The 26351-nt window shown below is 41.6% G+C and overlaps 6 protein-coding genes across 10 annotated transcripts in view; 2 read left to right on the plus strand and 4 right to left on the minus strand.

Moving 5' to 3' along the window:
- LOC119548640 (angiotensin-converting enzyme) overlaps positions 1-15560 on the minus strand; it is a 52134-nt gene extending 36574 nt beyond the window's left edge. The window contains exons 1-7 of the mRNA XM_037856040.1: positions 15033-15560; positions 14160-14666; positions 13289-13447; positions 12989-13229; positions 12208-12932; positions 11607-11710; positions 11455-11553 (exon numbers count right to left, since the gene is read on the minus strand). Of these exons, the coding sequence (XP_037711968.1) occupies positions 11455-11553; positions 11607-11710; positions 12208-12932; positions 12989-13229; positions 13289-13447; positions 14160-14666; positions 15033-15269 (2072 nt within the window). The 5' untranslated portion in view covers positions 15270-15560. The remainder of the gene's footprint in view (positions 1-11454; positions 11554-11606; positions 11711-12207; positions 12933-12988; positions 13230-13288; positions 13448-14159; positions 14667-15032) is intronic.
- LOC119548642 (proline-rich protein 4-like) lies at positions 669-3606 on the plus strand. 3 transcript variants are annotated; one of them, XM_037856045.1, is made up of 4 exons: positions 669-841; positions 1335-1814; positions 1880-2464; positions 2572-3605. In XM_037856045.1, exons 1-4 carry the CDS (start codon positions 830-832, stop codon positions 2575-2577), a joined length of 1083 nt encoding a protein of 360 aa, XP_037711973.1. In that variant the 5' UTR covers positions 669-829; the 3' UTR covers positions 2578-3605. The 3 variants fall into 3 exon arrangements, with proteins under 3 accessions (XP_037711973.1, XP_037711974.1, XP_037711972.1); XM_037856046.1 differs by having other exon boundaries at positions 1335-1658; positions 1880-3606; XM_037856044.1 differs by having other exon boundaries at positions 1880-3605.
- LOC119548641 (proline-rich protein 4-like) lies at positions 4325-8938 on the plus strand. Of its 3 annotated transcripts, none has more exons than XM_037856042.1 (3): positions 4325-4505; positions 6761-7240; positions 7308-8084. In XM_037856042.1, exons 1-3 carry the CDS (start codon positions 4494-4496, stop codon positions 7941-7943), a joined length of 1128 nt encoding a protein of 375 aa, XP_037711970.1. In that variant the 5' UTR covers positions 4325-4493; the 3' UTR covers positions 7944-8084. The 3 variants fall into 3 exon arrangements, with proteins under 3 accessions (XP_037711970.1, XP_037711969.1, XP_037711971.1); XM_037856043.1 differs by lacking the exon at positions 4325-4505 and having other exon boundaries at positions 6629-7240; positions 7308-7892; positions 8000-8938; XM_037856041.1 differs by lacking the exon at positions 4325-4505 and having other exon boundaries at positions 6627-7240.
- Positions 15561-17957: 2397 nt separating the features above from the next.
- LOC119548322 (acylphosphatase-1) lies at positions 17958-18631 on the minus strand. The gene has a single exon (XM_037855503.1). It carries the CDS (start codon positions 18357-18359, stop codon positions 17997-17999), a length of 363 nt encoding a protein of 120 aa, XP_037711431.1. The 5' UTR covers positions 18360-18631; the 3' UTR covers positions 17958-17996.
- Positions 18632-18784: 153 nt separating this feature from the next.
- Positions 18785-20974, minus strand: LOC119548321 (angiotensin-converting enzyme). Its single transcript, XM_037855502.1, has 4 exons — positions 20785-20974; positions 19781-20727; positions 19166-19726; positions 18785-19106 (listed from the first exon to the last, which is right to left on the minus strand). The coding sequence occupies exons 1-4, from the start codon at positions 20806-20808 to the stop codon at positions 18800-18802; spliced, it is 1839 nt and encodes a 612-aa protein (XP_037711430.1). The 5' UTR covers positions 20809-20974; the 3' UTR covers positions 18785-18799.
- A 350-nt stretch (positions 20975-21324) lies between these two features.
- On the minus strand, positions 21325-24972 carry LOC119546767 (angiotensin-converting enzyme). The gene is made up of 7 exons (XM_037853314.1): positions 24854-24972; positions 23437-24043; positions 22534-22897; positions 21909-22475; positions 21716-21856; positions 21482-21654; positions 21325-21418 (listed from the first exon to the last, which is right to left on the minus strand). Exons 2-7 carry the CDS (start codon positions 24020-24022, stop codon positions 21402-21404), a joined length of 1848 nt encoding a protein of 615 aa, XP_037709242.1. The 5' UTR covers positions 24023-24043; positions 24854-24972; the 3' UTR covers positions 21325-21401.
- Between the last annotated feature and the right edge of the window lie 1379 nt (positions 24973-26351).

Raw genomic sequence — 26351 nt, forward strand, 5'->3', positions numbered from 1 at the left:
TTTATGGTATTTTATAATAAGACATACAAAAAATGTTTATAGTGGAATGTTCAAAGTTATTTTCAGAGACCAATAATAACAAACATTTGATATAAATTAAAAAGCGAAAGTGGTTTTATTTTGATGCACTCTATTGATTCGTGCAATGATCGTAGGACTTTTATAATAAAGGGTGATGATTTCAGGTATTTAAAAACTTTTATGTATCTAAGAAACAGCTATTAATAATTTCCTTATAGGGTATAGAAAGCTCCGTATATTTTTGCTCGATTGCCATTCTTGTTTTTGTTTTTTTTTTCGCGGTGACTGTGGCGCTGCATTTGGCGCTTGGCTGCGTTGACTTCGCGCCTCCAAAATCCAGCGAACCACCAGCCGGCGGACCACCGAAGCCAAAGTAGACAGCCAACCGCACAGCAACAACAACAAGCACACTAGTTAGTATGGTGTACCGCTCACCATTCGCTGCGCCGCATGTGTTTTGGGCCATTGCGATTATTATTGGTGTTGCCGATGCTTTTGGCTCTGGCTGCCGTCTGCTCTTCGGCTCAACTTGCTTCGTGCATCCATTCATTCGGCGGACCGGAGTAGAGTGGCTTTGCTTTCGATTGGGAACTATAAAAGTGCGCGCAGGCGCTGCAGTAGACATCATTAAACCGTTAACCGTCGAACAGTCTACAGCCTAGAGTCGTACGGAACACGTGGACTAGTGATCAATAGACACCCCTCGATCAAAAGCGGGATCAGTTCTCGCCCAGTTCTCGAACCGCGTGCCACACCACCTGGGAAAACGGATTTCCATTCCCGTCCATCGAAGGATAAACGCAGCAGCATGAAGTTGATGGTAAGTACCGCTGGCAGGACGAAAGAGTGCAGTGAACAAGTGGTTGCAAAGGACTCAAGAATATTAAAGATACCCACTCAATTGTTCAGTGATAGAAATGCACAGAAACGCATTATGAATCAGTGATTTCAACAACAGTTCTTCAAAACAATCACAAGGATGTGTATTGAATATTTGAATTAAATTCCTATTTGGCTAAAATGCAATAGATCGCTTAAATTTCACAGCCCCAGGCTTTAAATCACATCTTTAACTACATTTTTCCTTAGCTGAAATGCAAGACTTTGTGATATTTCCAGAACTTAAAGTTCTATATCTTAGCTTTGTCAAATTAACAAGTTTTTAAACATCCAATATTATACTTTAAACTATCAATGAATTTACAATTTCATAAATTTTTGTAAGCTTATGACTGCCACTTTAATAGCGAGAAAAACACTTTTCCATGCCCATGCCACCAACATATTCTAACAAGGACTCCTTTAACTTGCAGCGCACAGCGACTTCGCTGGCTTTGGTCCTGCTCCTGGCCACCAGCTACGTCCGGGCCGAGGACGAAAAGGCAGCCGCTCCCGCCGAGGAGAAGAAGGCTGAGCCGGAGGCCAAGGCTGCCGAGGCGGCGGCCAGCGAGGACACCACCAAGTCGAAGCGAGGACTGCACCACTACGAGGACTACCACCACCACCACCACCACGTGCCCCACTTCCCGGTGCACGAGGAGAAGACCCTGACGGTGATCAAGAAGGTGCCCGTGCCCGTGCCCATCGAGAAGATCGTGCACGTGCCGGTGGAGAAGCACATCCATGTGCCCGTTAAGGTCAAGGTGCCCAAGCCCTACCCGGTGATCAAGCACATTCCCTACGAGGTTAAGGAGATCGTGAAGGTGCCCTACGAGGTGCCAGCCCCCTATCCCGTGGAGAAGCAGGTCCATGTGCCCGTCCATGTGCACTACGATCGCCCTGTGCCCGTTAAGGTGGGTTGGGAATCGGGGAACCCATTACATAGGGGTTCTAATTATTTGACTTTCTTTCTCTCCAGGTTCATGTGCCCGCTCCTTACCCAGTCGAAAAGAAGGTCCATGTGCCCGTGAAGGTCCATGTGCCCGCTCCCTATCCCGTCGAGAAGATCGTCCACTACAATGTCGAGAAGAAGGTGCATGTTGACAAGCCCTATCCCGTCGAGAAGGTGGTCCACTACCCCGTGAAGGTGCCCGTCGACAAGCCAGTGCCCCACTACATCGACAAACCAGTGCCCCACTATGTTGACAAGCCAGTGCCAGTGCCCGTGATCAAGAAGGTTCCAGTGCCCGTCCATGTGCCCTATGATCGCCCCGTGCCCGTCCATGTGGAGAAGCCAGTGCCCTATGAGGTCAAGGTCCATGTGCCCGCCCCCTACCCGGTGATCAAGGAAGTGCCCGTGAAGGTCGAGAAACACGTTCCGTACCCGGTCAAGATCCCCGTTGAGAAGCCCGTCCATGTCCACATCGAGAAGCACGTGCCGGAGTACCACGAGAAGCATGTCACCTACAAGGAGCCGGAGTTCCACCACAAGCACATCGAGGAGGACCACCACCACGCTCCCATCCATCACCATTCGCATCCCATTGTGGAGCATGAGCACGAGGTGGAGCATGATTTTGCCTCTCATGATTATCATTCATATCACGGCTACTAAACTGGTGAATCGCACTCTTCTCTCTTTCTCTCCTCTTCTTTCGCTTTTCTTTACAGCATTGAGAATGAACTGGTATGGCAAGCTAAGACTCTTCCATTTCCACAATTTCCCAAATCGAGTTGAAAAAAAAAAGAAAATCCAGAAAAAGATACCCATAACCCGCTACCCATCATCCAATCCATAACATACCACCTTTCCTACACAACGTGATAACCGACAGAGATTCAGAGAAACCAGACGAGTAGCCGACGAACTTAGCTTTTAGACCGAACTCTCTTCTAGCCGTAAGCCATAACATTAAACCGAAAAACGGAACTCAAATGGATACCTTGAAACGTTGACGAAACCCGTGAGCCCTGTGAATGATTGGATTGTAAAGGAACTTAGGATTAAGACTTCCAAGCGACACATTTGGGCCGCACAGCCCACACAACAACTAGAACATCAAGAACATCAACATCTACAAGAACAAGAACACCAACCCACTTCCCGCCCCTCCAAGACACTCGATCGAACACAGACAGTTGCCAAGGTCCGGGACTCCAGGATACCAGGCCTATTGTACTGCTACGACGATGTGGACTCTTGGATGGACGGAAGCGACACCACCTGGGTGCATCATCGATGTGGTTGCTGCTGCTGTTTTGTCCTCCAGCCGCGGCTCCTCCCTCTTCTGCTCTGGTCCACCCCGACTCGTGCACCCGTTCCAGTTCCCAAGTGAGATGGATCCATTGCCATCCCGTCCTGTACTGAGGATCGGGATCAGTCCATCCAGTTGTGTGCAGCGTCCCAGCGTTGTGAGCGTGTGATAAGACTACTGATAGCGTTTAAGCTTGTGCGATATTCGAGATAGGAGACGCCTATTTAAGTCAGTTTGTAAACGAACGTATTGTATTAGTTTTTGTAATATTCTTCGCTACCTAGTTTGTAATACGTCTTTGTAATACTGCTTGTTCGTATAAGCAATCGAAACGGATTTATAAAAAGTACTTAATTTACCAAATATTTTTTGACTCTGTATAAAAACAAACAAACAAACAAAAAATCTCATACAACATGAAGCTGATTAATGACACACAATTAAATAAATGAAAACCAAGTGATCAAAACGAAAATACAACTGTTTTTTAATTCATTTCAGCAAACTGCCAAAACAAAGTTATAAATTAATCTTAATAAAGGTTAACTTGTACAAAATACATTTTAGTATTTAAAACTTTGCTATTATTGAAAAGGGAATCAATATTAAATAAATTTAAATATTGTAAAACATATTCTTTTTTTATTTTCTAGAATATTTAATATAAATACAAACACTATACTCCTGAGAAGTAACTAAATGACAATTTCAACGGACATTAAAAAACAATCAGCAATTTTAAACATCTTGTTTTATAACACTTAATTTTTAAAGGCTCAGCTCAAGCCAGTTGTGCAAGTAACAAAACACTAAATTATATAATCCGCTGGTATAATACCATGTTTTACTAACGACTTGAGATAATGTCTTTATTATCTCTCGAAGTACAAATATTTGAGCAAGAAATACAAACAAACAAATATGAACATAAATGGAAATCGTTTTTTGCCACAACTACTTTATTAAGATCTGGGATTTATTATAATACAAAATGTTATTAATATAAAGATTATTGTAAAGTAAAAGCCTTAATGGCTGCCGTCTGTTCTTCGGCTCAACTTGCTTCGTGCATCCATTCATTCGGCGGACCGGAGTAGAGTGGCTTTGCTTTCGATTGGGAACTATAAAAGTGCGCGCAGGCGCTGCAGTAGGCATCATTAAACCGCTAACCGTCGAACAGTCTACAACCTAGAGTCGTACGGAACACGTGGACTAGTGATCAATAGACACCCCTCGATTAAAAACAGGATCAGTTCTATCCCAGTTCTCGAACCGCGTGCCACACCGCCTGGGAAAACGGATTTCCATTCCAGTCCATCGAAGGATAAACGCAGCAGCATGAAGTTGATGGTAAGTATCGGTGGCAGGACGAAAGAGTGCAGTGAACAAGTGGTTGCAAAGGACTCAAGAATATTAAAGATACCCACTCGATTGATCAGTGATAGAAAGGCACAGAAACGCAATCTGAATCAGTGATTTCAACAACAATTCTTTAGAACAATCACAAGGATGTGTACTGAATATTTTCATTATATTCTTATTTGGCTAAAATGCAATAGATTGTTTAAATTTCAAAGCCCTAAGCTTTAAATCACACATTCTTTCACTACATCACTGTGGACGGCAGTACACGTAGTGGCGAAGCGCGCAAGAGAGCGTGCGAAGACAACTACTATATATAGCCGCAGAATTGAAAATCTGCCATTGTGGTCCGATCGTAACGAGTGATACACCAATCGAAAGGTATTGCAAAAACTAAGAAGATTGCATACCAAGACTTTCAAAATATAGATTTGTTTGGGAGAAAAAGCGGTGAAAGTGTAAAAGTAAAAATTTAGAAAATTAGAGCGGTGGGGATAAAAGCCCCCGGTTGTTTAGCTAGTTTTATTCTTACTGAGAATATGCTTTGAATGACACCTCATTTGTTGAAATCCGATGTCCCGTTCAAAAGTAATTCAATAAACAAGATTTTCTTCTTCTTCCCAAAATGAAAATGTTTGTCCCTTTGTTTGTGGGTTTGTATGCATCCCATCTTAGTTTTAGGGTTTTGGAAACCCTATGGGTGTATAAAGTAGATTGAAATAGAAAACGTTTGTTCTACCACTTTTGGAAAAACCTGCTAGTTTAGCGGAAAATAAAAAAAAAAGATTTAAAATGCTTATAGTATCTAAACAACTAATGCTACAGAAACGTATATACCTCTGAAAAGATAATTTAATTTGCTAAATACTTTATATATAGTAAAATTGTCTGAATATAATAGATTTAGATTTATGACAAAAAGTTTTCTTTTAAAACCACTTTTTGACTATTTTCTTTTTTAGTATCTAAACAACTAATGCTACGGAAACGTATATACCTCTGAAAAGATAATTTAATTTGCTAAATACTTTTTATATAGTAAAATTGTCTGAATATAATAGATTTAGAGTTATGACAAAAAGTTTTCTTTTAAAACCACTTTTTGACTATTTTCTCAAAATTGAGTCGAACGATTTCTTTTTTAGTTTCAAATCATATAGCCCTTGAGATTCCTCAACTTTTGATGTTTAACACTTTTTGCCCTAAAAATTACAGTTTGGAAGATATTAAGCGATAAAAAGTGCAACTCGTTTCAGCTTCGTATACGAAATATTTCATACTTATTGGAATAAACAAGAAAAAAACCAATTTGATGAAAAATATTCTAATTAGATTTTTCAAACGGAAAATCTGTTATGGTTTTAGGGTCCTTTACTTGCATGAAGCTAATCGAAATTGGAAACTTGATCTAATTGTTTTACCACTTTGGAAAAACCCGCTAGTTCGGCGGGAAATGTAAGAAACGACAGATTTCTCTTAAAATCTAAAACTATACAGCCCTTGAGATTCCAAACTTGTGCTATTAAAATAGGTAACTGAAGCGATAAAACTTGTTGTGCCTAATTTAAGGTGGCGTTCAGCTAAGATTAGGGGTCGAATCTGTGCGTTTGGTTTTTCAATAGCCAAGCCATATGGAGACGACTCCTACTTAAACTCTTGAGCAAAAAAAAACTTCTGATATCTAACAAAAACACCTCTTAACGAGGTAAAAAGTAGTGGCGAACGCGCCTTTTACAAAAATTTCTGATATCAACAATTGTGACGAAAAATTATATTACATTCTATAAAATAAATAAACTTTATTTAATTTATGTGTACGGCACGCTACAACAGAACATTTACGTGTAGGTAAATAAATAATTACTGTTCCGGGCCGAAATCATAAATTTAATATAGTTTATTTATTTTATCGAATGTAATATCATTTTTCGTCACAATTGTTGATATCGAAATTTTTGTTAAAGGCGCGTTCGCCACTACTTTTTACCTTGCTAAGAGGTGTTTTGGTTTGATTTTTCCTTAGCTGAAATGCCAGACATTTTAATACCTTCCGAACTTGAAGTTCTATATCTTTGCTTTGTCAAATTACTTTTTAAACATCCAATATTATATTTTAAACTATCAATGAATTTACATTTTCATACACTTTTGTAAGCTTATGATTGCCAGTTTAATAGCCAGGAAAACACTTTTCATTGCCCATGCCACCAACATATTCTGACAAGGACTCCTTCAACTTGCAGCGCACAGCGACTTCGCTGGCTTTGGTCCTGCTCCTGGCCACCAGCTACGTCCGGGCCGAGGACGAAAAGGCAGCCGCTCCCGCCGAGGAGAAGAAGGCAGAGCCAGAGGCCAAGGCTGCCGAGGCGGCGGCCAGCGAGGACACCACCAAGTCGAAGCGAGGACTGCACCACTACGAGGACTACCACCACCACCACCACCACGTGCCCCACTTCCCGGTGCACGAAGAGAAGACTCTGACGGTGATCAAGAAGGTGCCCGTGCCCGTGCCCATCGAGAAGATCGTGCACGTGCCGGTGGAGAAGCACATCCATGTGCCCGTTAAGGTCAAGGTGCCCAAGCCCTACCCGGTGATCAAGCACATTCCCTACGAGGTTAAGGAGATCGTGAAGGTGCCCTACGAGGTGCCAGCCCCCTATCCCGTGGAGAAGCAGGTCCATGTGCCCGTCCATGTGCACTACGACCGCCCCGTGCCCGTTAAGGTGGGTTGGGAATCGGGGAACCCATCAACATAGGGGTTCTAATTATTTGGCTTTCTTTCTCCTCCAGGTTCATGTGCCCGCTCCCTACCCAGTCGAAAAGAAGGTCCATGTGCCCGTGAAGGTCCATGTGCCCGCTCCCTATCCCGTCGAGAAGATCGTCCACTACAATGTCGAGAAGCACGTGCATGTTGACAAGCCCTATCCCGTCGAGAAGGTGGTCCACTACCCCGTGAAGGTGCCCGTCGACAAGCCAGTGCCCCACTACATCGACAAACCAGTGCCCCACTATGTTGACAAGCCAGTGCCAGTGCCCGTGATCAAGAAGGTTCCAGTGCCCGTCCATGTGCCCTATGATCGCCCCGTGCCCGTCCATGTGGAGAAGCCAGTGCCCTATGAGGTCAAGGTCCATGTGCCCGCTCCCTACCCGGTGATCAAGGAAGTGCCCGTGAAGGTCGAGAAACACGTTCCGTACCCGGTCAAGATCCCCGTTGAGAAGCCCGTCCATGTCCACATCGAGAAGCACGTGCCGGAGTACCACGAGAAGCATGTCACCTACAAGGAGCCGGAGTTCCACCACAAGCACATCGAGGAGGACCACCACCACGCCCCCATCCATCACCATTCGCATCCCATCGTGGAGCATGAGCACGAGGTGGAGCATGATTTTGCCTCTCATGATTATCATTCATATCACGGCTACTAAACTGGTGAATCGCACTCTTCTCTCTTTCTCTCCTCTTCTTTCGCTTTTCTTTACAGCATTGAGAATGAACTGGTATGGCAAGCTAAGACTCTTCCATTTCCACAATTTCCCAAATCGAGTTGAAAAAAAAAAGAAAATCCAATCCATAACATACCACCTTTCCTACACAACGTGATAACCGACAGAGATTCAGAGAACCCAGACGAATAGCCGACGAACTTAGCTTTTAGACCGAACTCTCTTCTAGCCGTAAGCCATAACATTAAACCGAAAAACAGAACACAAATGGATACCTTGAAACGTTGACGAAACCCGTGAGCCCTGTGAATGATTGGATTGTAAAGGAACTTAGGATTAAGACTTCCCAGCGACACATTTGGGCCGCACAGCCCACACAACATCAAGAACATCAACATCTACAAGAACAAGAACACCAACCCACTTCCCGCCCCTCCAAGACACTCGATCGAACACAGACAGTTGCCAAGGTCCGGGACTCCAGGATACCAGGCCTATTGTACTGCTACGACGATGTGGACTCTTGGATGGACGGAAGCGACACCACCTGGGTGCATCATCGATGTGGTTGCTGCTGCTGTTTTGTCCTCCAGCCGCGGCTCCTCCCTCTTCTGCTCTGGTCCACCCCGACTCGTGCACCCGTTCCAGTTCCCAAGTGAGATGGATCCATTACCATCCCGTCCTGTACTGAGGATCGGGATCAGTCCATCCAGTTGTGTGCAGCGTCCCAGCGTTGTGAGCGTGTGATAAGACTACTGATAGCGTTTAAGCTTGTGCGATATTCGAGATAGGAGACGCCTATTTAAGTCAGTTTGTAAACGAACGTATTGTATTAGTTTTTGTAATATTCTTCGCTACCTAGTTTGTAATACGTCTTTGTAGTACTGCTTGTTCGTATAAGCAATCGAAACGGATTTATAAAAAGTACTTAATTTACCAAATATTTTTTGACTCTGTATAAAAACAAACAAAAAATCTCATACAACATGAAGCTGATAAATGACACACAATTAAATAAATAAAAACCAAGTGATCAAAACGAAAATACAACTGTTTTTTAATTCATTTCAGCAAACTACCAAAACAGAGCTATAGTTCAATGTTAATATAAAGGTTAACTTGAAAACAAAAAACATTTAAGTATTTAAATCTTTGGTATTATTGAGAAGGGAATCAATATAAAAACTGATAATATTGTAAATCACATCTATTTATTTTCAAGGATAATCTTTTAACTGGCTTAAATTCTAAAATATTAGCTTATTTCAAATATAAAAAAAAATAATAAAAATTTAAGTAGAATGGCGTTCTTTCAACGGTCACTAAAACAATCAGCAACTTTAAACAATTTGTTTTATAACACCTAATTTTTAAAGGCTTAGCTCAAGCCAGTTGTGCAAGTAACAAAACGCTAAATTATATAATTCGCTGGTGTAATACCATGTTTTACTAACGACTTGAAATAATGTCTTTATTATCTCTGTAAGTACAAATATTTAAGCAAGAAATACAAACAAACAAATATGAACATAAATGGAAATCGTTTTTTGCCACAACTACTTTATTAAGATCTGGGATTTATTATAATACAAAATGTTATTAATATAAAGTTTATTGTAAAGTAAAGACCTTAATTGTTGTCCATTTCAGTGTAATTGCCTTCATTATAAATAAATAATAATCGCAATTTAACCTCAACATTTCCCACATACTGCTCCATTTGCATTGGCAAACTCACTTTCAGTCGAATCGCTTTACCCACAGAAAAGCAGACATGGATGGCGAAGAGCCGAATCAAGTCGTTCCTTCATTGCCCATAAATGTCTTATCTAATTTTCAAATGAGGTAAACATCGCCTTGCATTCATAATTGCATATTCAAAGTGTCTCGCCCACAGAAAGACTGTCTGAAAGACAGAGAAGTTTGGGGGCTCCAAGGAGGAGGACAGTTCAACATGTTTATTACATTTTCCACACCATCGTTTCGCTTTCCCCGGGCTCTTGAGCCCCAAGTCTCTGCACCAGTGTCCATTTCCTAGCGTTTATTTTGCGGTGTGGGCATTACTTTTTATTAGCACCAGCAAAAAAGGGGGTCTTTGCTTTATTTTTCGGTCTCGGTTTTTGCACTCCTTCTGCGGCTTTTGCCAGCCTGTTGCAGCGACCACAAAGATTGGGTTTCAATTTGCATTTTCGGCTTCATTGAAGCCGCTGCAATTTGCAGAGTGGGTTAAATAAAGTGGGCCACGGATTTATCACGTTTTTCCCCAGTCGGTTTGTAGGACATGTGCTGCTAACCGATATTTGAGCCGTAAGACCCGTCGAGTCGAGCGCTGGGGCACAGCTCTTTTTTATTACCATATTGGGGCTAACTCTCTTGGTGGCCAGTTGTTTTCTGGTAGCTTTTGTTTATGTAACTGTAGCGTTTGCAGTTTATTGATTATGCAATAAATAATCGCCAGCACAATGCCCGATTTGCGACCCGGTGTTGTAATCCTCCATCCTCACCGCCCCCTATTTTCCTGACCGGGAGTGTGCGGCTAATGCCAAAAGAATGGCTGCAATAAAAGTCTGGCTAATGGCTCTGATGGTGAGCCGAGCTAGCACTTCATTCATTTAGTGAAGCCAGTATTTTTTCAAGAAATATTAAATTAAGTAGCTTACAAGCTATAAATATGACGACTTCCTAACTTGCTATTTTCATTGTTGGGAATATATAAAGTCACACGTTTTATTGTTATAAGTAAAGTAAAATAAAACTATAATCCAAGATTAGTTTAATACTTAAAATCATTTGATAGCATAGACCCACTTGGGATTACCTAATAGCCACTTTAAAAGAACTCAAGCCACAGACGTTGGTATTAGTTATGGTGAAACCTTAGACAAAACGAATTACACAACCATAAAAAGAAGAAACCAAGGAGATTGAGACATATGATTCGGCATTGACACCTTCTTGGAAATGAAAACTGAAGCCAGAAAATATTTGTAGATTACTGGGTCAACGCTTCGAGCTTGGCAGTCGAGCCTGAACAGTTAAAATCGTCTGGTCTGGATTTTCGTAACAGTTTTCCAACCGGGTTTATTTAAATGATGGCCAACTAAACCCGCTCCGTCTGTTAACGGCAGCCAAGTGGAAAGTGAATGCGGGAAACATTGCAGACATGTGAGTTTTCGGTTTCAGCTTAATTTCATTTTCTTTTTCGCAGACCCGAAGCTTGGCTTTCTGTGTGTGTCGGACATTATGCGATGTTAGTGGGCCAACTTTATGGCCGGTTCGACGATCTCAGCGATCGCAACGCGTAATCGCCGGCAATTTGACGGAAAATGTTTGAAATAGTGTGTAAATTGTAATCAAAAATAGCAAAATTACTAACAAGCCGCAGCATGACGTTTTAATTGCTCTGGTTATGCAGCACATAATTAAATAGGAGAAATGTTTGCCAGATAATTATGCAATCAAACGCGTAATATAGAACATTTAAAACACTTACTTGATGTAGGGAATATTTGCTGGTATATGGTACTTGGCTCCCATGTCGAAATCCTTCTCTGAGCGCAGAACTGGAGGCTTTATGCCAGAATACTTTTCTCTGGATAAAAGATAGAATTAATAAAAGCTAGAGATGTTTGTATAAATACCAACCGTAAATTCCAGTAGTGACAGTTCATAGTTCGTTTGTTCGCATTGGCACTGAAGACATCGTAACGCCAATTGTCCAAAGACAATGCAAAAGGCAGAAAAGCCACCTGAGAGGAACAAAGAAACCGAAATATGAACTCTAGTACAATTATAGCAACTCACTTTAAGATTATATATTTGACCTTTATTAAACATTAAATTATGTGCACGTTTATTTTTAGAAATAATAAAAATATCAAACCTTGCTGAATTACTATTCTTAGCTAAAAGTAATATAGACTTTTATTATTTTTCTATACAAAATATACAATCCCATTGTATAAGTTGTCGTTCAAGCTTCAACATATTTGATTAGAACGTAACAATGTTGCACAGCCACGTCATCGTCTTCTTTATCTAAAACTGCCTGAGTACTTGTGTTCCTCTCAGCAAGATATCACTCTAAGGAAATGCCACACTATACAACCTACTATATACTATAGAAGCGTTAATCAACAAATATTATATTTGTAGCTTTCGATTTTCTTTCGCTATATCTCAAAAAGTATACACAGTAAAATGTGTAAAACAATATGTACATTTCCATATAAATATTGTTCATTACCTTGTCAATTGCCATGGTAAATAGATAGTTTATATCGTAGCTGGACTCGTCGAGGGACCTCTGCAGAAGTCCCAGGGTCTGTAAATGCCTAGGAGTGGTTACGGAGAGGCCAATGGCGTCGCCCACAGCCTGATGGAAGGCGGGATTGGCACCATTTCTGAAGATCTTGGGCAGGTGACGATACTGCAGGAAGTACTGAATGTGGGCCATCTCATGATGCACGCTTATCAGACTCCTTTGGTTGATGTCCGTACAGATTTTCACCCGGAAATCGTGGCGATTGCAAAAGTCCCAGGCGGAGGGCTCACACAATACTCTCCTGTCCAAGGGCTGCTCGAATATTGAGTTTCGATAGAATTCCGGGCCCACGGCCGACATGTTGATGGAGGTAAAAAACTCCTCGGCCAGCTGGAACATCAACTGCGGTGTGTAGCCCTGCTCCACCATTCTCGGCGTGACATCGATGAGCTTGCGACCCGGATAGGGTATCAAAATGTCCAGCACATTGGACCACGACTGGCCGTACATGTTGCCCAGAATGTGCGAGGGAATCGGAGCTATGCGGTTAATACGATCCGGACCATAGTAGTCCCTCAACTTCCGGCGAACGTAGGCGTGCAAGGCCTCGTAGAGGGGCCTTATCTGCTCCCACACGATATCCATATCCTGGCGGAAGTTACCCGACTCGTAACCCAGATACCAGTACTCTCCGCCATTAGTGACATCTAAAAATCGAGGGTTATTAGTTTGGATTCTTGGATTTGATTATACCCGAACTCACTGTTCACATAGGCCACCTCCTGCATCACATCGATCAACTGCTCATAGCTATCCCGCATTCCCCGTCCCGCCTTCCTGTAGTATTCCACCCAAGTGTGCTGCAACTCATCCCAATCCCTGCTTTTGGCCATGATGTCCTTCAGCTGGGGTATGTAGTGAAGATCGCACTGGAAGGGCTGCTGGTAGGCACAGATTCCGGCGCTGTTGTACAGGAACAACATCTCATTCAGCAGTCGATTGTACTATAAAACCATACGATTATTTGTTTGTTAACTACAAATATTTTGAGTATATATCTTACCCTGTCCAAAACATCTAGGGGAAGGGCATTGGGTCCCACTTCCGACTGCAACATCAGTTGTCTGTAGAGGCGACGATCGAAGATCAAATCCTTATTGATCCTTTTTGATTGTTCGGCAGTGATTCGTTGAAACTCAACATATCGTTGTTGAGCGTTTAGCTGGTTAAGATAACAAAATGTTTTCGAAAAAACAATTATATCTCAATCCATATCACCCTTATACTTAACATCCATTAAAATTCAATTTACCCCTACAGCGTTTTAAATCATTAATTGACAATATTAAGCTTATAATTAGAAGTAACCTACGTTAGACTTTATTAATTTTTTCGACAATCCCGCAAAATGAATGTAACAAATTATCAATATCAAGATATTTCCTATTACAGATATCAACATATTTTATATCTTTCAATCAAATAAAAGGTTTTGTAACGATTTTTTTCTCGTTTATAAGTTCAGTTAACTATAAAGTTGATGAAAATTGTGGAATACCCGTTCGATCATATCAAAGAACCTTTGATATAGAACAAGAATTTTAAGTTCGCCATGCAGTAACACATTAGGCCAGACTTATAACTCTACCTTCAAACAGCGATTAGTCCACACACAGTTTGTTTGGGAAAACTCAGAGACTTCATCGCTTTGACATTGGCATGTCTGCCTGGGAATCTGACAAGGCGATTCGACCTTCAGAATGCGACTTTTCTGACTTATCCGAGTGTGCGTGTGTAAGAAAACTACCACAGCGAACCATGGGAAAACTGCACCACCATCACCACCACCACCGCAAAGATCGCGTGCCGTTCAACCACAATTGCGCGATTTACTAGTACTGGTGGTTGTATTTGGCCAAAAACCGCTTACTCACCGCTTCCGTTTGGGTAAAATCATTGACGTTCGTCTCAAAATTCCACTGGGCGGCCACGTTGGCGGTGCACTCCAGAGATCCCTTCTGGTCAGACTCCACGAGCAGGATGCGCAGCTTCTCCAGTTCCTGCTGATAGCGACGATCCTGCTGGTAGCGCTGTCGTTCCAGGTAACCCTGATTCAAGTTGAACCGATCCTGGTTCGGAAGGAATGGATTCTCGAATCGATTCCGATTGTTGACGCCCACAAATTCCACATTGGGATTATTATTGTAATTGTATTGATCGTTGGGATTGAAGTTACGCTCTCCTTGAGAGGAGTAGGGCACATCCGAGTATCGCTGATTTAGATTGGGATCGTTTCCGTAGCTGCGATCGGTGGTACTGGAACTGGGTCCGTAGTTGTGATTGGAAAACCTATTCCCACTGAACGGTGAGTCACTGAAGTTCGCTTGGGGCGAGGGATAAGCGTAACCGATCCTCATGCGTTCGTCATCTGTCTGGCCATACTGAAAGCGAAAGATCAAAGGGCTTAGGTGGCAATCCAACACTGAGAAATATCCTTCTAGTACCATGAATATGCTTATAAAATTTGATTGTACCTTTACTTTAAGATACTTTACTTAAGATCGTTTTGTATTTATTTATTTTTCATTTATTCTTTAATTTGGTATAGGTATTGTATTCTTTTGAACACAATAAAATTTGTTGGAAGTATAAAACTATTTATCATTTTACATTAGCAACGATTAAGCATGTATTTTATTATATTCTACAAATGTGTAGGATTGAAAACCCCGTGGGTTCAACATTAGAAAGGTATATTCTTGGTTCTAGATAGATTGGTTTTCAGTCAGTTCCTTTGCCACACCCACCCTAAAATCATCCAGCCCATCGTCTGTGTTTCCAGCTCTTCCCTGATCAGAGTAGGGGGGTCCATATCGCTGATCCCGATCCCGATCCGCTCGAAGTTGGGCGGGAGTGGTGGCCACATTCGGGGTGTAGCCATTGTAGAAGACCTCCGGTTGGGGGGTGGGCAGGTGCAACTGGGGACTGGCCAAACTTAAACTCAGGCCGAGGCAAAGACAACTTAAAACCGAAACACTGTACATTGCGTTTATCTCAAGATCTATATTCCACACTGCCAAGGTCGCCGTTGACAGCTTACTTATTAACTCTTTCACAAGCAATTAAGTATTTTAATTGCCAGCCACTGGCAGTGTATTTAGCACACAAGATCACAAGATTCTGTGATTATTTATATATATATGTGTAAGATCTACCGAAGATCTTGGGGCTTAAAGAAAGAACTCTTGTTTCAATCTTTCCGTTTTCACTTTCACTTAGCACACGATTTCCTTCGCTTTTTTGTACCGCCCACGTAGCGTCCGGTTACGCGTCTAAAACTCTACTGACTAGACAGTAAGAATATTTTTCGAAATTACTTGCCACTTTTTTTCAACTCGAAAATGAATTCAAATTTGAACGCAGTCGCTGTCGCCGTTGCAGCTGACGTCGCTGCCAACTTCTCTATATATTTTGTATATTCGTGTGAGATAATCGCAATTAGCACTGCCAACGACAACAACTACAATCGCATCTTCCATAAGCCTGGGAACAACAATGAGTTGGCTTCCCAATTGTGTGAGTGAGTATGTAAATGTTTTTGCCATGCATGTTGGCCATTAAAAGGGAGGGTAAGGGTGCCCCCACAAGGTATATATATGTACATTCGTGTACTTATCAGGCGAAAAGCTCAACCGCATAAAAATGGTTGACTGTGAGAAAGTACACGGCGATTGAGTGGACTCAGTTGAACTGAGTTAGAAGTTGAGACATTGACTATTGACTGACATTTGATTAGGAACTACCAATATTTTTCAATTCTATGTTTTGAAAAAGTGCAACTTTTAGACAAAAATAAAAACCATTTTAATGCTTCCATTACTTCCATTCGAATTTTGTACTAAACCCTTTTTCTATAAACAGAATAATTAATTTACAATTAGTATTTATCAATATTTCTGGGACCTGCACATCTTCAGAACTTTAAAGAATGTAGGTGAATAAAAGTTGAAGCAATACTTATGTAAGTCTCATCAAATATCTTTAGATTTAAAAGGTTTATAGTAAACAAACAATCAGTAAAGCCATACAAATGTGTTGCCGATAAACTATTTGTTATGATTATGATTTGATAAACTCCACCTATGTTCTACTGAAACGTACATATATTTAGCATCCACCCGCATTTGCGGTCTTTCCATTGTTGCTCTTGACCCAGAGAAATGTTGCAAATATTTGACTCATGCCGGCAAATGCTAAAAGCAGGTGTAGCTGATGGGGCTGCAGTGCAAATCACATTTTCAACACCGGTTAATGGGCAGAAACTAGTGAGTTCTAATGGCTCTACAGCTTTGAATTTGATTTACTACCCATTATACTAATAGGAATAGTAACCCCCAATGCAACGTTTTTACAAAATAACACTATTAGGTCCATGAATTAAATTATACCTGAACCGTAGGGGTATGGTTTTATTTAAAAACAAATAGTTTAGGGACAAGTCATAGAAGTACATTTTATTACGAGTAATTGCATATACATGAGGAACACGTGCAATTAAAATGCAAGACATCAAGTTCTGATTCTTTCCACCCTCGCTTGTGGAATGTGCAATTCTTACACTCGATCTTGACCCGGCGACATGTGAAAAAGATGTGACTCATGTGAATGTGAATGATTGCTGTAGAAGATCGAGATGGGATATGGGAGAGAACTATCCCCAAAGGTGTTAACTGGGGTTGCATGACTCTCCACCCCGATGAATGACTTGGCATGCTGATTGATAGCTTGATTGCCAATCTGCTGGCATACAAATGAGAGTGCTTATAGTATAGTAATGTGTAGAGAGATATGTGATTCAAGCAGTAATTAGATTGGGATCTGCCAAGTCTATCTGTCTCGGATATGAGCTCATAAATATTAGACAGTTTATGATGTGGTTGGCTGCTCCGTGATTTTGTACCTGGAACTGATCCCTCCAAAACAAAATTCATATTTCGGCCAAAAAGCTAATTACCACTCAAGGTCAGCCTGGGTTTAACGTGCATTGGGCTATATTATTTCTTATACTATAGTAATAATTCTGGACTGCTTAGAACCGTGGGAAAATAGCGCCAAGTGCCTGTAAGTAATTAATTTACACGAGTGAATAGTTTGAGTAAGTCAATACGCCCTGCAAATCGCTAACCGCTTAGCATGACGCACATTAAGCACGTATTGTGGATACTTTTTATTTTCATTTGTATTTTCTAACTATAGCTATTTGCATGGTTTTAATAAGTGGCTATTGAGTGAAGAGCCCGCGAGAGTCATTATTATCAAGTGCATTTTAATTATAGGGCCCAGCTTATGTTTTGCATTTGCTTTGGATTATTTCCGGTTATTTAATGCAAACAATGCTGTCACTATGCACAAGTTAATCATCATTAAGAAGGCGTTGACTGATTGAGAACGAATGGAAACCCACCGAACTGTGAATCTTAGTATCCCAAATTCACTTCCCTTAAGTAATTCAAGGAATTTAGAATTATAATACATTTCCTTGTGACTTTTGCGTATTATTTTCATGAAAAAGATGAACTTAGAAATTATATTGCTCACTTAACATGTAAAAATATATAAGATAGTTTTTTTTAAGTATACAGAAATCACTAACAAATATATCAATGAATTTTTTTTGATCTAATCACACTTATGGTGTCTGTGAGAAATTTCAAAAACAAATTAGCTAAACATTTTATGACCTTAAATTTTTATTGTTTCGCCAAAATCCCCTAATAGCTGTCGTTGTTGCTCGTACTACTGCCTAGTGCTTCATTTTCTGGGGCCTCTTCATTCGGATCGGGCTTGATGTGAAAGTTGGTATAGCCGTATCGATCGCGTTCCCTCTGAGAACTAAACTCGACCTTCTCGATGTTGGACTGCGGACTGCCCGTGGTCCTGAGCCACTCCTTCATCACGTTCATCTCGGCGGGTCGTCCCTCGATGTAGCCCTTCACGGTGCCCCTGCCGGAGTTCATGCACCATCCCCGGAGACCCAGGGTCTTGGCCTTCCGCAAGGCGTGCCGCCGGAAGTTGACGCCCTGCACCTTGCCGAATACCTCGAATTGGCAGGAATGAACACGCTGGGCCGCCATAGTGCCAAGGGACACACTATATTGGGACTTTTGGCGGAAACAAAAGGGCTATAATTTTGGTTAATATCTACATTTGCGTTACAAAATACATTTTGACATAAAACAAAAAGTACATATATAAAATATGGAATATGGAAAAAATACAAAATATATTTCATGACCTATTTAAATGTTTAACAAAAAATAATGACTTTGACATGTATTTTACATGTAGAAACCAAAATTGTTGTCGCTTGCTAACGGCATACTTTCGGGATGATAAATACTTCAGATTAGTACGTATTTCAAAGCGAATATTTTCTCTTGTTCTAAATACCAAAAGACATGTCACAGTTAGTTCGGTGCATAGGTCCCTGAATAGATATGTTGCCTGATATGATGGATATATCCACTTTTGTGTACCACCAAAATAATATTTTAGAGTATTTCCGGCACACAATTTATTTCCAACCCACTTCCAGGTCATTCTGTTGATTTTGCTGTTGCAACCAATCATATAGAGGTTGAAAGTAGGTCAGCAAGCCATCTATGCTGATCTCGGGTTCACCAACAAGTTCCTGAAGTACCTGTCTGTAGTGAACCGAAGAGCCCAGCGACATGCCTTTAAGGAGAATCCCTCCTATGCCTCGTTGATCGGAAAGATCGCACAAGTCCAAGGGCATCCTGGGATTCCCATTTTCAAACTGTCCTGATTCGGTGCAAAAGTATTTTAACAGCTGGAACTGCAAAACAATGCTAAGAAAGTGGCTGGAAGTTAAGGTAACTTAATATTGATAGAACTATATAAACGTGTTTAATTTTCCCACCTGGCATACTGATCGTCTACCTCCATGAGAAGTTTGGCCGGAACATCGAACTGTTCGTTGGTCCTCTTCGTTGGTGCTGTCGCTCCTGTAAAATGCTCAGTAAATCGCCAATAGGCCTCATTGTCATCCGCCTTGATGTGACCGGCCAGGACTTCCACTCGATAACGATCCAGGACATAGAAAACGGGCAGGAGGAACACAACCCTCAGGCCTTGAACATATAATCGATTCAGACGAGCGGGCAACTCCTTCCACTTGGCATCCCTTAGTAGCCCAAGTTTCCTAAGGAACCGCGGTGAACTGGCTGCCATGGAAAAACACTTGCCAATGGCATCACTGAAATTGGGAAAGGGCTCCTCTTGGAGTAAGGTTGGCTGCACTGAGGCAGCTCGATAATAGTGTAAGTCCGAGTGGGCCTCAAACATGTTGAAGAAACGCTCCTCGTCATTCAGAGGACAGAAGGTAAAGTTGGTCCTGGGCAGGGCATAATACCGCCAGGCTTTGTGCCAACACCGATCATCGTCATCGGAGGCTACCTTCTGGGCATAAGTCCAAAGGGATCTGCAATGGCAACGGAATATTATTATAATACCTTCAGATGATTTCATAACCTACTCCTCCAGCTGGGGCAGACCAAGGGCTCTGTAGTACTCGGCCACATTCCAGAACACCCTTTGAGTCGTGCTCAGTCCCCGGCGATGCAGCTCCTGGGTAATATTGGCCAGCCCCGTCTCCGGTGAAGGTAGATCCACATACCATTCAGCCTGCACCCTTCTGAAGGCATTGCCAATGAAGACCTCTGCCAAATGCTGGGGATAGGGTCGGTTCCTCGGCACCAAGTCCTCACCGTGCATCTTCCTCAGCGATCCCCTGACATGGGCGTGGAACTGCAGAAACAAAGGCCTCAAGCCATGCATTATTTTATCCAGCAGAGCCATGGTCTTCTGACCATCCAGTTCCAGGGATCGAAACCAGTAGTCCTCGGCGCGAGGATATCCATTTAGCTGGGCGGTCTTTTTATAAAGATCCATAAACGCCACAAACTGAGATCTGGTGGCCAAACCAGTGCGCCTTCGCCACTCGAACCAGTAATATTCGATCTCGTCCAGATCTCGGCTCCCTTGAACTATCGATTGGACCTCTGGTATGAGTCTCAAAGTGCAATTCTCCGGCTGTTTGTAAGCACACAGCTTGACATTATGGTAATTGTCGCTCATGTTAGAGGCCAGTGCGTAGACCCGCTTCAAATCTCTGTCGTTCAGAGCCTCGTAGCCCAGTTGGGGAAACTTGGAAAGTAATCTCCGCTGGCGCGAGTCTCCCAGTCCCAAGCGCTTGAACTTGGCCTTGCGGGTCATCAAAGTCCTCACATACTTCAGAAGCTTATCGTCGGTGACCTCGATCTCCAGGAGAGCCACCAAATCATTGGGTCCGCGCAACTCATTCAGAAACTGAGCCAGAACAGCCTGATCATAAATAACAGCGAGTTGTTGATTGGTTTCATTCAAAAATCTATCTAATGTTTCATCGGGGGGTGATTCAGCCAGTGTAAATCCCACCAGAAGCTGAAAAAGAAGGGAATTTAGGTAAGTTTACAAGACAACTTAACCAATTTGACTCACCAAAACCGCTGAGCATATCCACATGTTCCCACACTTTCTGTTAAATTCACTTTCGCAACTCAATTTATTAGCTCATTAAAATGCCCGGCACTTTTACCCAGTCTGATCATCAAACGTTCTGCGCATGCGCAGCTCTCGAAGTCAACTGACTTGGGCCAACGACAATCCGTGGTCAGTGAAGCAAGTCGGTGGCTCACTGGGCGCCCAGCTGGCCATTTGTAATTATAATGTGTTCCACTTAGCAAACACAACAACGAGTTCACTCAGTAATCTGCACACTCTATAACTCGTTCATACAAACAATTATACCAGAACTCGTATTTTTAGATAAATCTTAATAATGATCAAACGAAGATATTATTATACTTGTTGTTTTACCATAAATGTAAATGTAGTAGAACTTTTAGAACTTATATATGTCTTAAATCAATGGAAGTAAGTCTTGTTGTATATATATATTTTTTTACACTTGTTATGAGTATTTTACTATTTGGATTATGTTTAGTGTACCTTTTCAGGACAAGATAGATTTTCTTTGCATTTTCAGTTTCATAATTCAAATCATATTGAAACTTTATTGAGCATAAAACCGTATAACAATACAAAAATCATATCATTTAAGAAGTCACGCATTCTGAAATAGAGAAAAAATATATTTTAACAGGGTTTCTTGATTTTTAAAGAGAGGACAACTTACTATCTGATGTGGTCCAGCCAATGTGGACATTGTTCTTGATGTTCTCAGCCTCCAGCCAAACGCGAAGGGGCTCGAAGTATTCGGCTATGGGCTTTCCGGACATGATGCGCTCTCCGTTGAAAGCTTCCAGTGCATCGGGCCATGGTTTCGAGGCGCCCATGGACAACATGTTGCTAGGGTTTTAGGATAAATATTAGAATATATCAATTTGTGGTATAATATTTTAAGACTTACTGGAAAGCTGCTCCAACCTCAACATTGCCATAGAAATCGCAGTTATCTAGTGAAAGCTCAGCATTGCTAGCATCATATTGCCCAGCCTTGATGCACGCCGACTTGTAGAACTGGAACTGAATGATGAAGGAGACCAGGTACCTGAAGGATATTAAGGAAGTACATTTAAATTCACTCAGAGAATACTACCAACCTGAGATACTCGACATCAGCGGATACGTGATACTTGGCCGGTGCATCAAAATCCTTCTCAGTTCGCACTACAGGTGGCTCAATGCCGGAGTATTCGTCCCTCAACTTCCAGAAGGCGCAGTTCCAGTTGGCCTTGTCCACTTCTCCGCGGAACAGGGACCAGCGATACTTGTCCATGGTGAAGGCGAAGGGCAGGAATACGATCTTGTCCAGGGCGGCGAGGAATAACTGGTTGATGCGGGATTCCTCGTCGCGAACATAGTTCTTAAGTAAACCGATCTTCTCAAGATGCTTGGGAGTTGAAACGGACAGGGCAAGGACATCGCCAACTGCCTCATGGAATCCAGGATTGGCCCCAGTGCGGTATACGAACGGCTGGTGCTGATACTGGAGAAAATACTGAATGTGTCCCAGTTCATGGTGGATGGTGAAGAGCTGATCCTGAAGAACCAGGGTGCATTGCTTGCTGCGCACGTCATCGATGAGGTAAAAGTCCCAGGCACTGGCATGGCAAACGATATCACGGCCATCGGTGGGCTTCTCAATGATCGACTTGTCCCAATAGCTCCTGTAAAAATAAAAAGAATAATCCAACATTTTTCGTAAAGATCTAGAGCTCTACGTACTGCGGTAACTTGGTGAGGTTCATGGAGGTAAAAAAGTCGTCGGCGATCTGGAACATTTTAAGGGCTGTGTAGCCTTGCTTCTGCATCTCGTGACTGATATCAACCGTGGGCTTCTCGGGGAATGGTGATACAATCTCCGCGATCTCCGACCATTGCTGCGCCCACATGTTCCCCAAAAGGTGCATGGGAATGGGTCCAGTTTCGGAAACCACCGAATCGCCATAGTGTTTCCGGAGGCGGTACCTCACATAGCCATGGATCTGTAGGTAGAGCGGTCGAATCTCGGCGAAAATGTCCTCCAGTTGCTGCTCGAAGGTTTCATCCTCGTACTCAGACAACCACGTTTCGGCGCCCGACGTGAAATCTAATGGGAATGAGAATTTTCTAATTGAGACTTACAACAAAAACGTTGAATCTACTAACAGTAAATATAATCATAGCTTAGATGACGAATGACTCATTCGTAATGAGCTATATATGACAATATTTGGTAAAAACCTGACTGCCGTTCGCTAGGTTTTTACAGCGAATTGCACTGAACTTATAACCTAACAAAAGGTATTGTACTAGGTTGCTTGAAAATTTGAAAATAATTTATATTTGTAAGATCTTTTTTGTAATAAACTTTTTTGAACTTACTTTGAAATATACTATCTTCTCCTTGTAAAAGTTGTAGAACAATAAGTATGAAACAAAAACAACCCATTTTGACCTATCTAGTTTCATGTCACTTAAATTGTTGTATGGCAGAAATGGATTCTTTCTGTCAAGCAAAAAATGACTTTAAATCAAGTAATACGGCACTCGGAGTCTAATTGCCATATGCCTTGTAAGTTTTTATGTGCAAAGCTTCGTCCCTCTTCTGACCGTTTTGATAAATGGCTTAAAAGTGTATCCACTTACTATTCAATTTGGCTGCCTTGGTGCTAAGCTCCACGTACCGCTCGAAATGGGATCGCATGGGGGTTCCGGCCTTGTCGTAGAACTCGCGCCAGATGTAGGCTAGCTTTTCGTGGTCACGGCTCTTGCTGATAACGTCCTCGATCTCCGGTTCGAGCGCCAGGTCGCACTTGGACTTGTCCTTGTAGTCGCAGACTTTAACCTTGGCGTAATTCGTCTCCATGGCGGAGATTGATTGGAGTAAATCCGTGTAATCAGCTTCGGGGAGAGCGGCATATCCCAATTTGTTCAAGGCTTTGAACTGACGCTTGAGGTCCTCCGACTGGAAGGAGCGCCATTGAAACTTGGCGGTGTCTCTGGCCACCTCCTTCTTGAACTTGGCCAACTCGGCGGAGGCCTCGATCTTTTTCTTCTCGTTCTCGGCGGTGACGTTGGAACCATAGGCCCAAGCCGCCTCTGTTGCAACATTGGTCCGCTTGGCCAGCTCCTTGCTCAGATTCTCCAGGTACGCTATGGCCTCGATCTCCTCCTTGACCATCGCTTGGGACACCGCCAAAGTGGCCAGCAGTACCACCAGAAACAATCTCATATTGAGTTCGGGCTTCCCCACCTTAAAATATAGTAAACACTTCTGAATTTGGATTACTCTGGCCCAGTTATACGACATCATGTTATGCCAGTTTTGATGACGTATCTAACTTTTAAGCGTGTTGCGGATGAAATATCTCGATTAATAAATTGATTAAAATGTCTCGTTTTCATATGACTCCGGTGGCTGATCGAAGTCTATCGTATACATATGTGTTTTTAAATAGAATATTGTTAAACGTAAGGCTTATCGCATGCGGCCTGCATTGCATGATTCAAATAAGATTATCATCGGATTATGGTGACTGGTGGAATCTAACTTTGTGTATATTGATAGTTCGCAAATAAATGTAATCAGAAAATAAACATATTATGTAAGCCATTAGTTCTATTACGATTAAAGGTTAATAACCTTAACTTACACTAAATTACAAAATAGTATTTTGGAAATGCTCCGAAATGGATTATGGTAGTTCCTGGTAGAGTTACGCACCTAGATCACAAAAAAGAAGTAATAGCATTTTTTTTTGAAAAGTTATTTTATTAAAAGATTTTTAAAGAAAAGTTGTGCTTTCTTGCGTTTTTATTTTGCAACTATAATGTGATACTTTAATTTTGCCGAATAAATAAATAGGCTACATTGAGTATATTGTGAGCTTAAAATCGGCAAACTTGGAAATCAAAACTCGAAAAAAACTCTACGTTTTCAAAGTTTGCCGAATTGAAGATCCATTTTTTTTGTGATCCAGAGTTCCAACACTACTAAGAACTACCATAATTCTTCTTGGAGATTTTTGGCTGTAAGCTAGTGTTATTTGCAAAATGAACTTACGTTGCGATCGATGATATTATTCCGATGTATGTGACCTGTTCGCCAGCGGTCTGAACTAAAACTGAGAACGCTTGGGAAGATTGCTTGATTTTTATAGGAAAGAGCTGAGAAGGCGCTGGAGAATCGGTCGACATTTATTGATAATACAAAATATAGATTTTCTCGTGATATTACTCATCTCGTTTAGTTAATCTGCAAAACTGATTATGCATTTGTAAAATAATTTAATTTAAACTTTTTTTGTAAAATGTTTACTTCTTATCAGAGATTTCATGGTATTCAAAAAAAATCAAATTAATTAATCCCCAGGGACGAACATATAAAATTGTTTAACGATAACAGATTTAATTTTTATACATTTATGGTAACTGAAATATTTGTAAAAATATAATTTCTATAGCGTTATAATTATACTTTTGCAGTTTAACAAAGCCAGTCATTCGATATCTGTACATTCCTTTTAACTTAAGTAAACTGCATTACCCTTATTTTAAAAAAATTACAAGATGTATTAATATTAGTTATATGTAATAATTATCCTAAACAGTTTTGGTATAGTTGACCAACGCAAGCAGGGTGTGTACTATTTATTATTAATGTGAGATCGGCTTGGTTGCTGAGGTTTCCAGGCGATTGGAGGATCTCGAATCGAAGATTAGAAACCTATGGAAGATCACTAATGTGCGTGATACATTTTGTAGCGCCTTAAGCAGGGTGTCGAATTTTAGTATCGCCATCTAGGGTTAGGTAGTAGAATTTCAAAGGGCAAACGAGCGGTCTCTGTGTTTGGATATCAGTACCATTATTTGAGTGGCGCCGAGTATTTAACGTGACGTAATAAATTTTGGATAAAGGCGAATACCGGTGTAGACGACGGGTTCGAATGACTTGGAGCAAATTCAAACAAAACGGGGTGAATTTGAAAAAGGCGTTCGTTTTGAAAAACCGATTTCGCCATTGGCGAATATCTGTATCGCTAAAAGCGAACTTTGCCACATCAATGCGAAGAAAGTCCATCTCGCGTTATCTGTTTGGAAATACCCAATTATATACGTATATTTTAATATGTTTATATGTCCGTGGGAACACTGTGATCTTCGAGTCTCGAAAACTATAAGAGCTAGAGGGTTGTGATTTCAGAATTAGATTCCTTGTCTTCGTAAGTAACGAAAAGCCATGCCCGGCCACAAGCGGCACAACACGGTAGCTCCTACAGTTTTCATGATAGAAACAAACATTGTTCTCGTCAATACCTATCGATTGACCTCCCACAAACGCCCATAATGCTTAAATATGTCTCTTCGCTGCTTGCATATATCCATCTCCCTTTTGCTCCCTTTAGCTGAGTAGCGGGTATCTGATAGTCAAGGCAATCCACAATAGCGTTCCTCCTTGTTTATTTTTCTGAAAATCGGATAGCTCTGTAAATACATTGCTTCCATAAGAACGATCAGCAAGGGTTATAAACTTTGCCACGCTAATTGCAGCACCCACATTC

Source organism: Drosophila subpulchrella, chromosome 2L (genome assembly GCF_014743375.2).
Source record: "Drosophila subpulchrella strain 33 F10 #4 breed RU33 chromosome 2L, RU_Dsub_v1.1 Primary Assembly, whole genome shotgun sequence".
Lineage (NCBI taxonomy): Eukaryota > Metazoa > Arthropoda > Insecta > Diptera > Drosophilidae > Drosophila > Drosophila subpulchrella.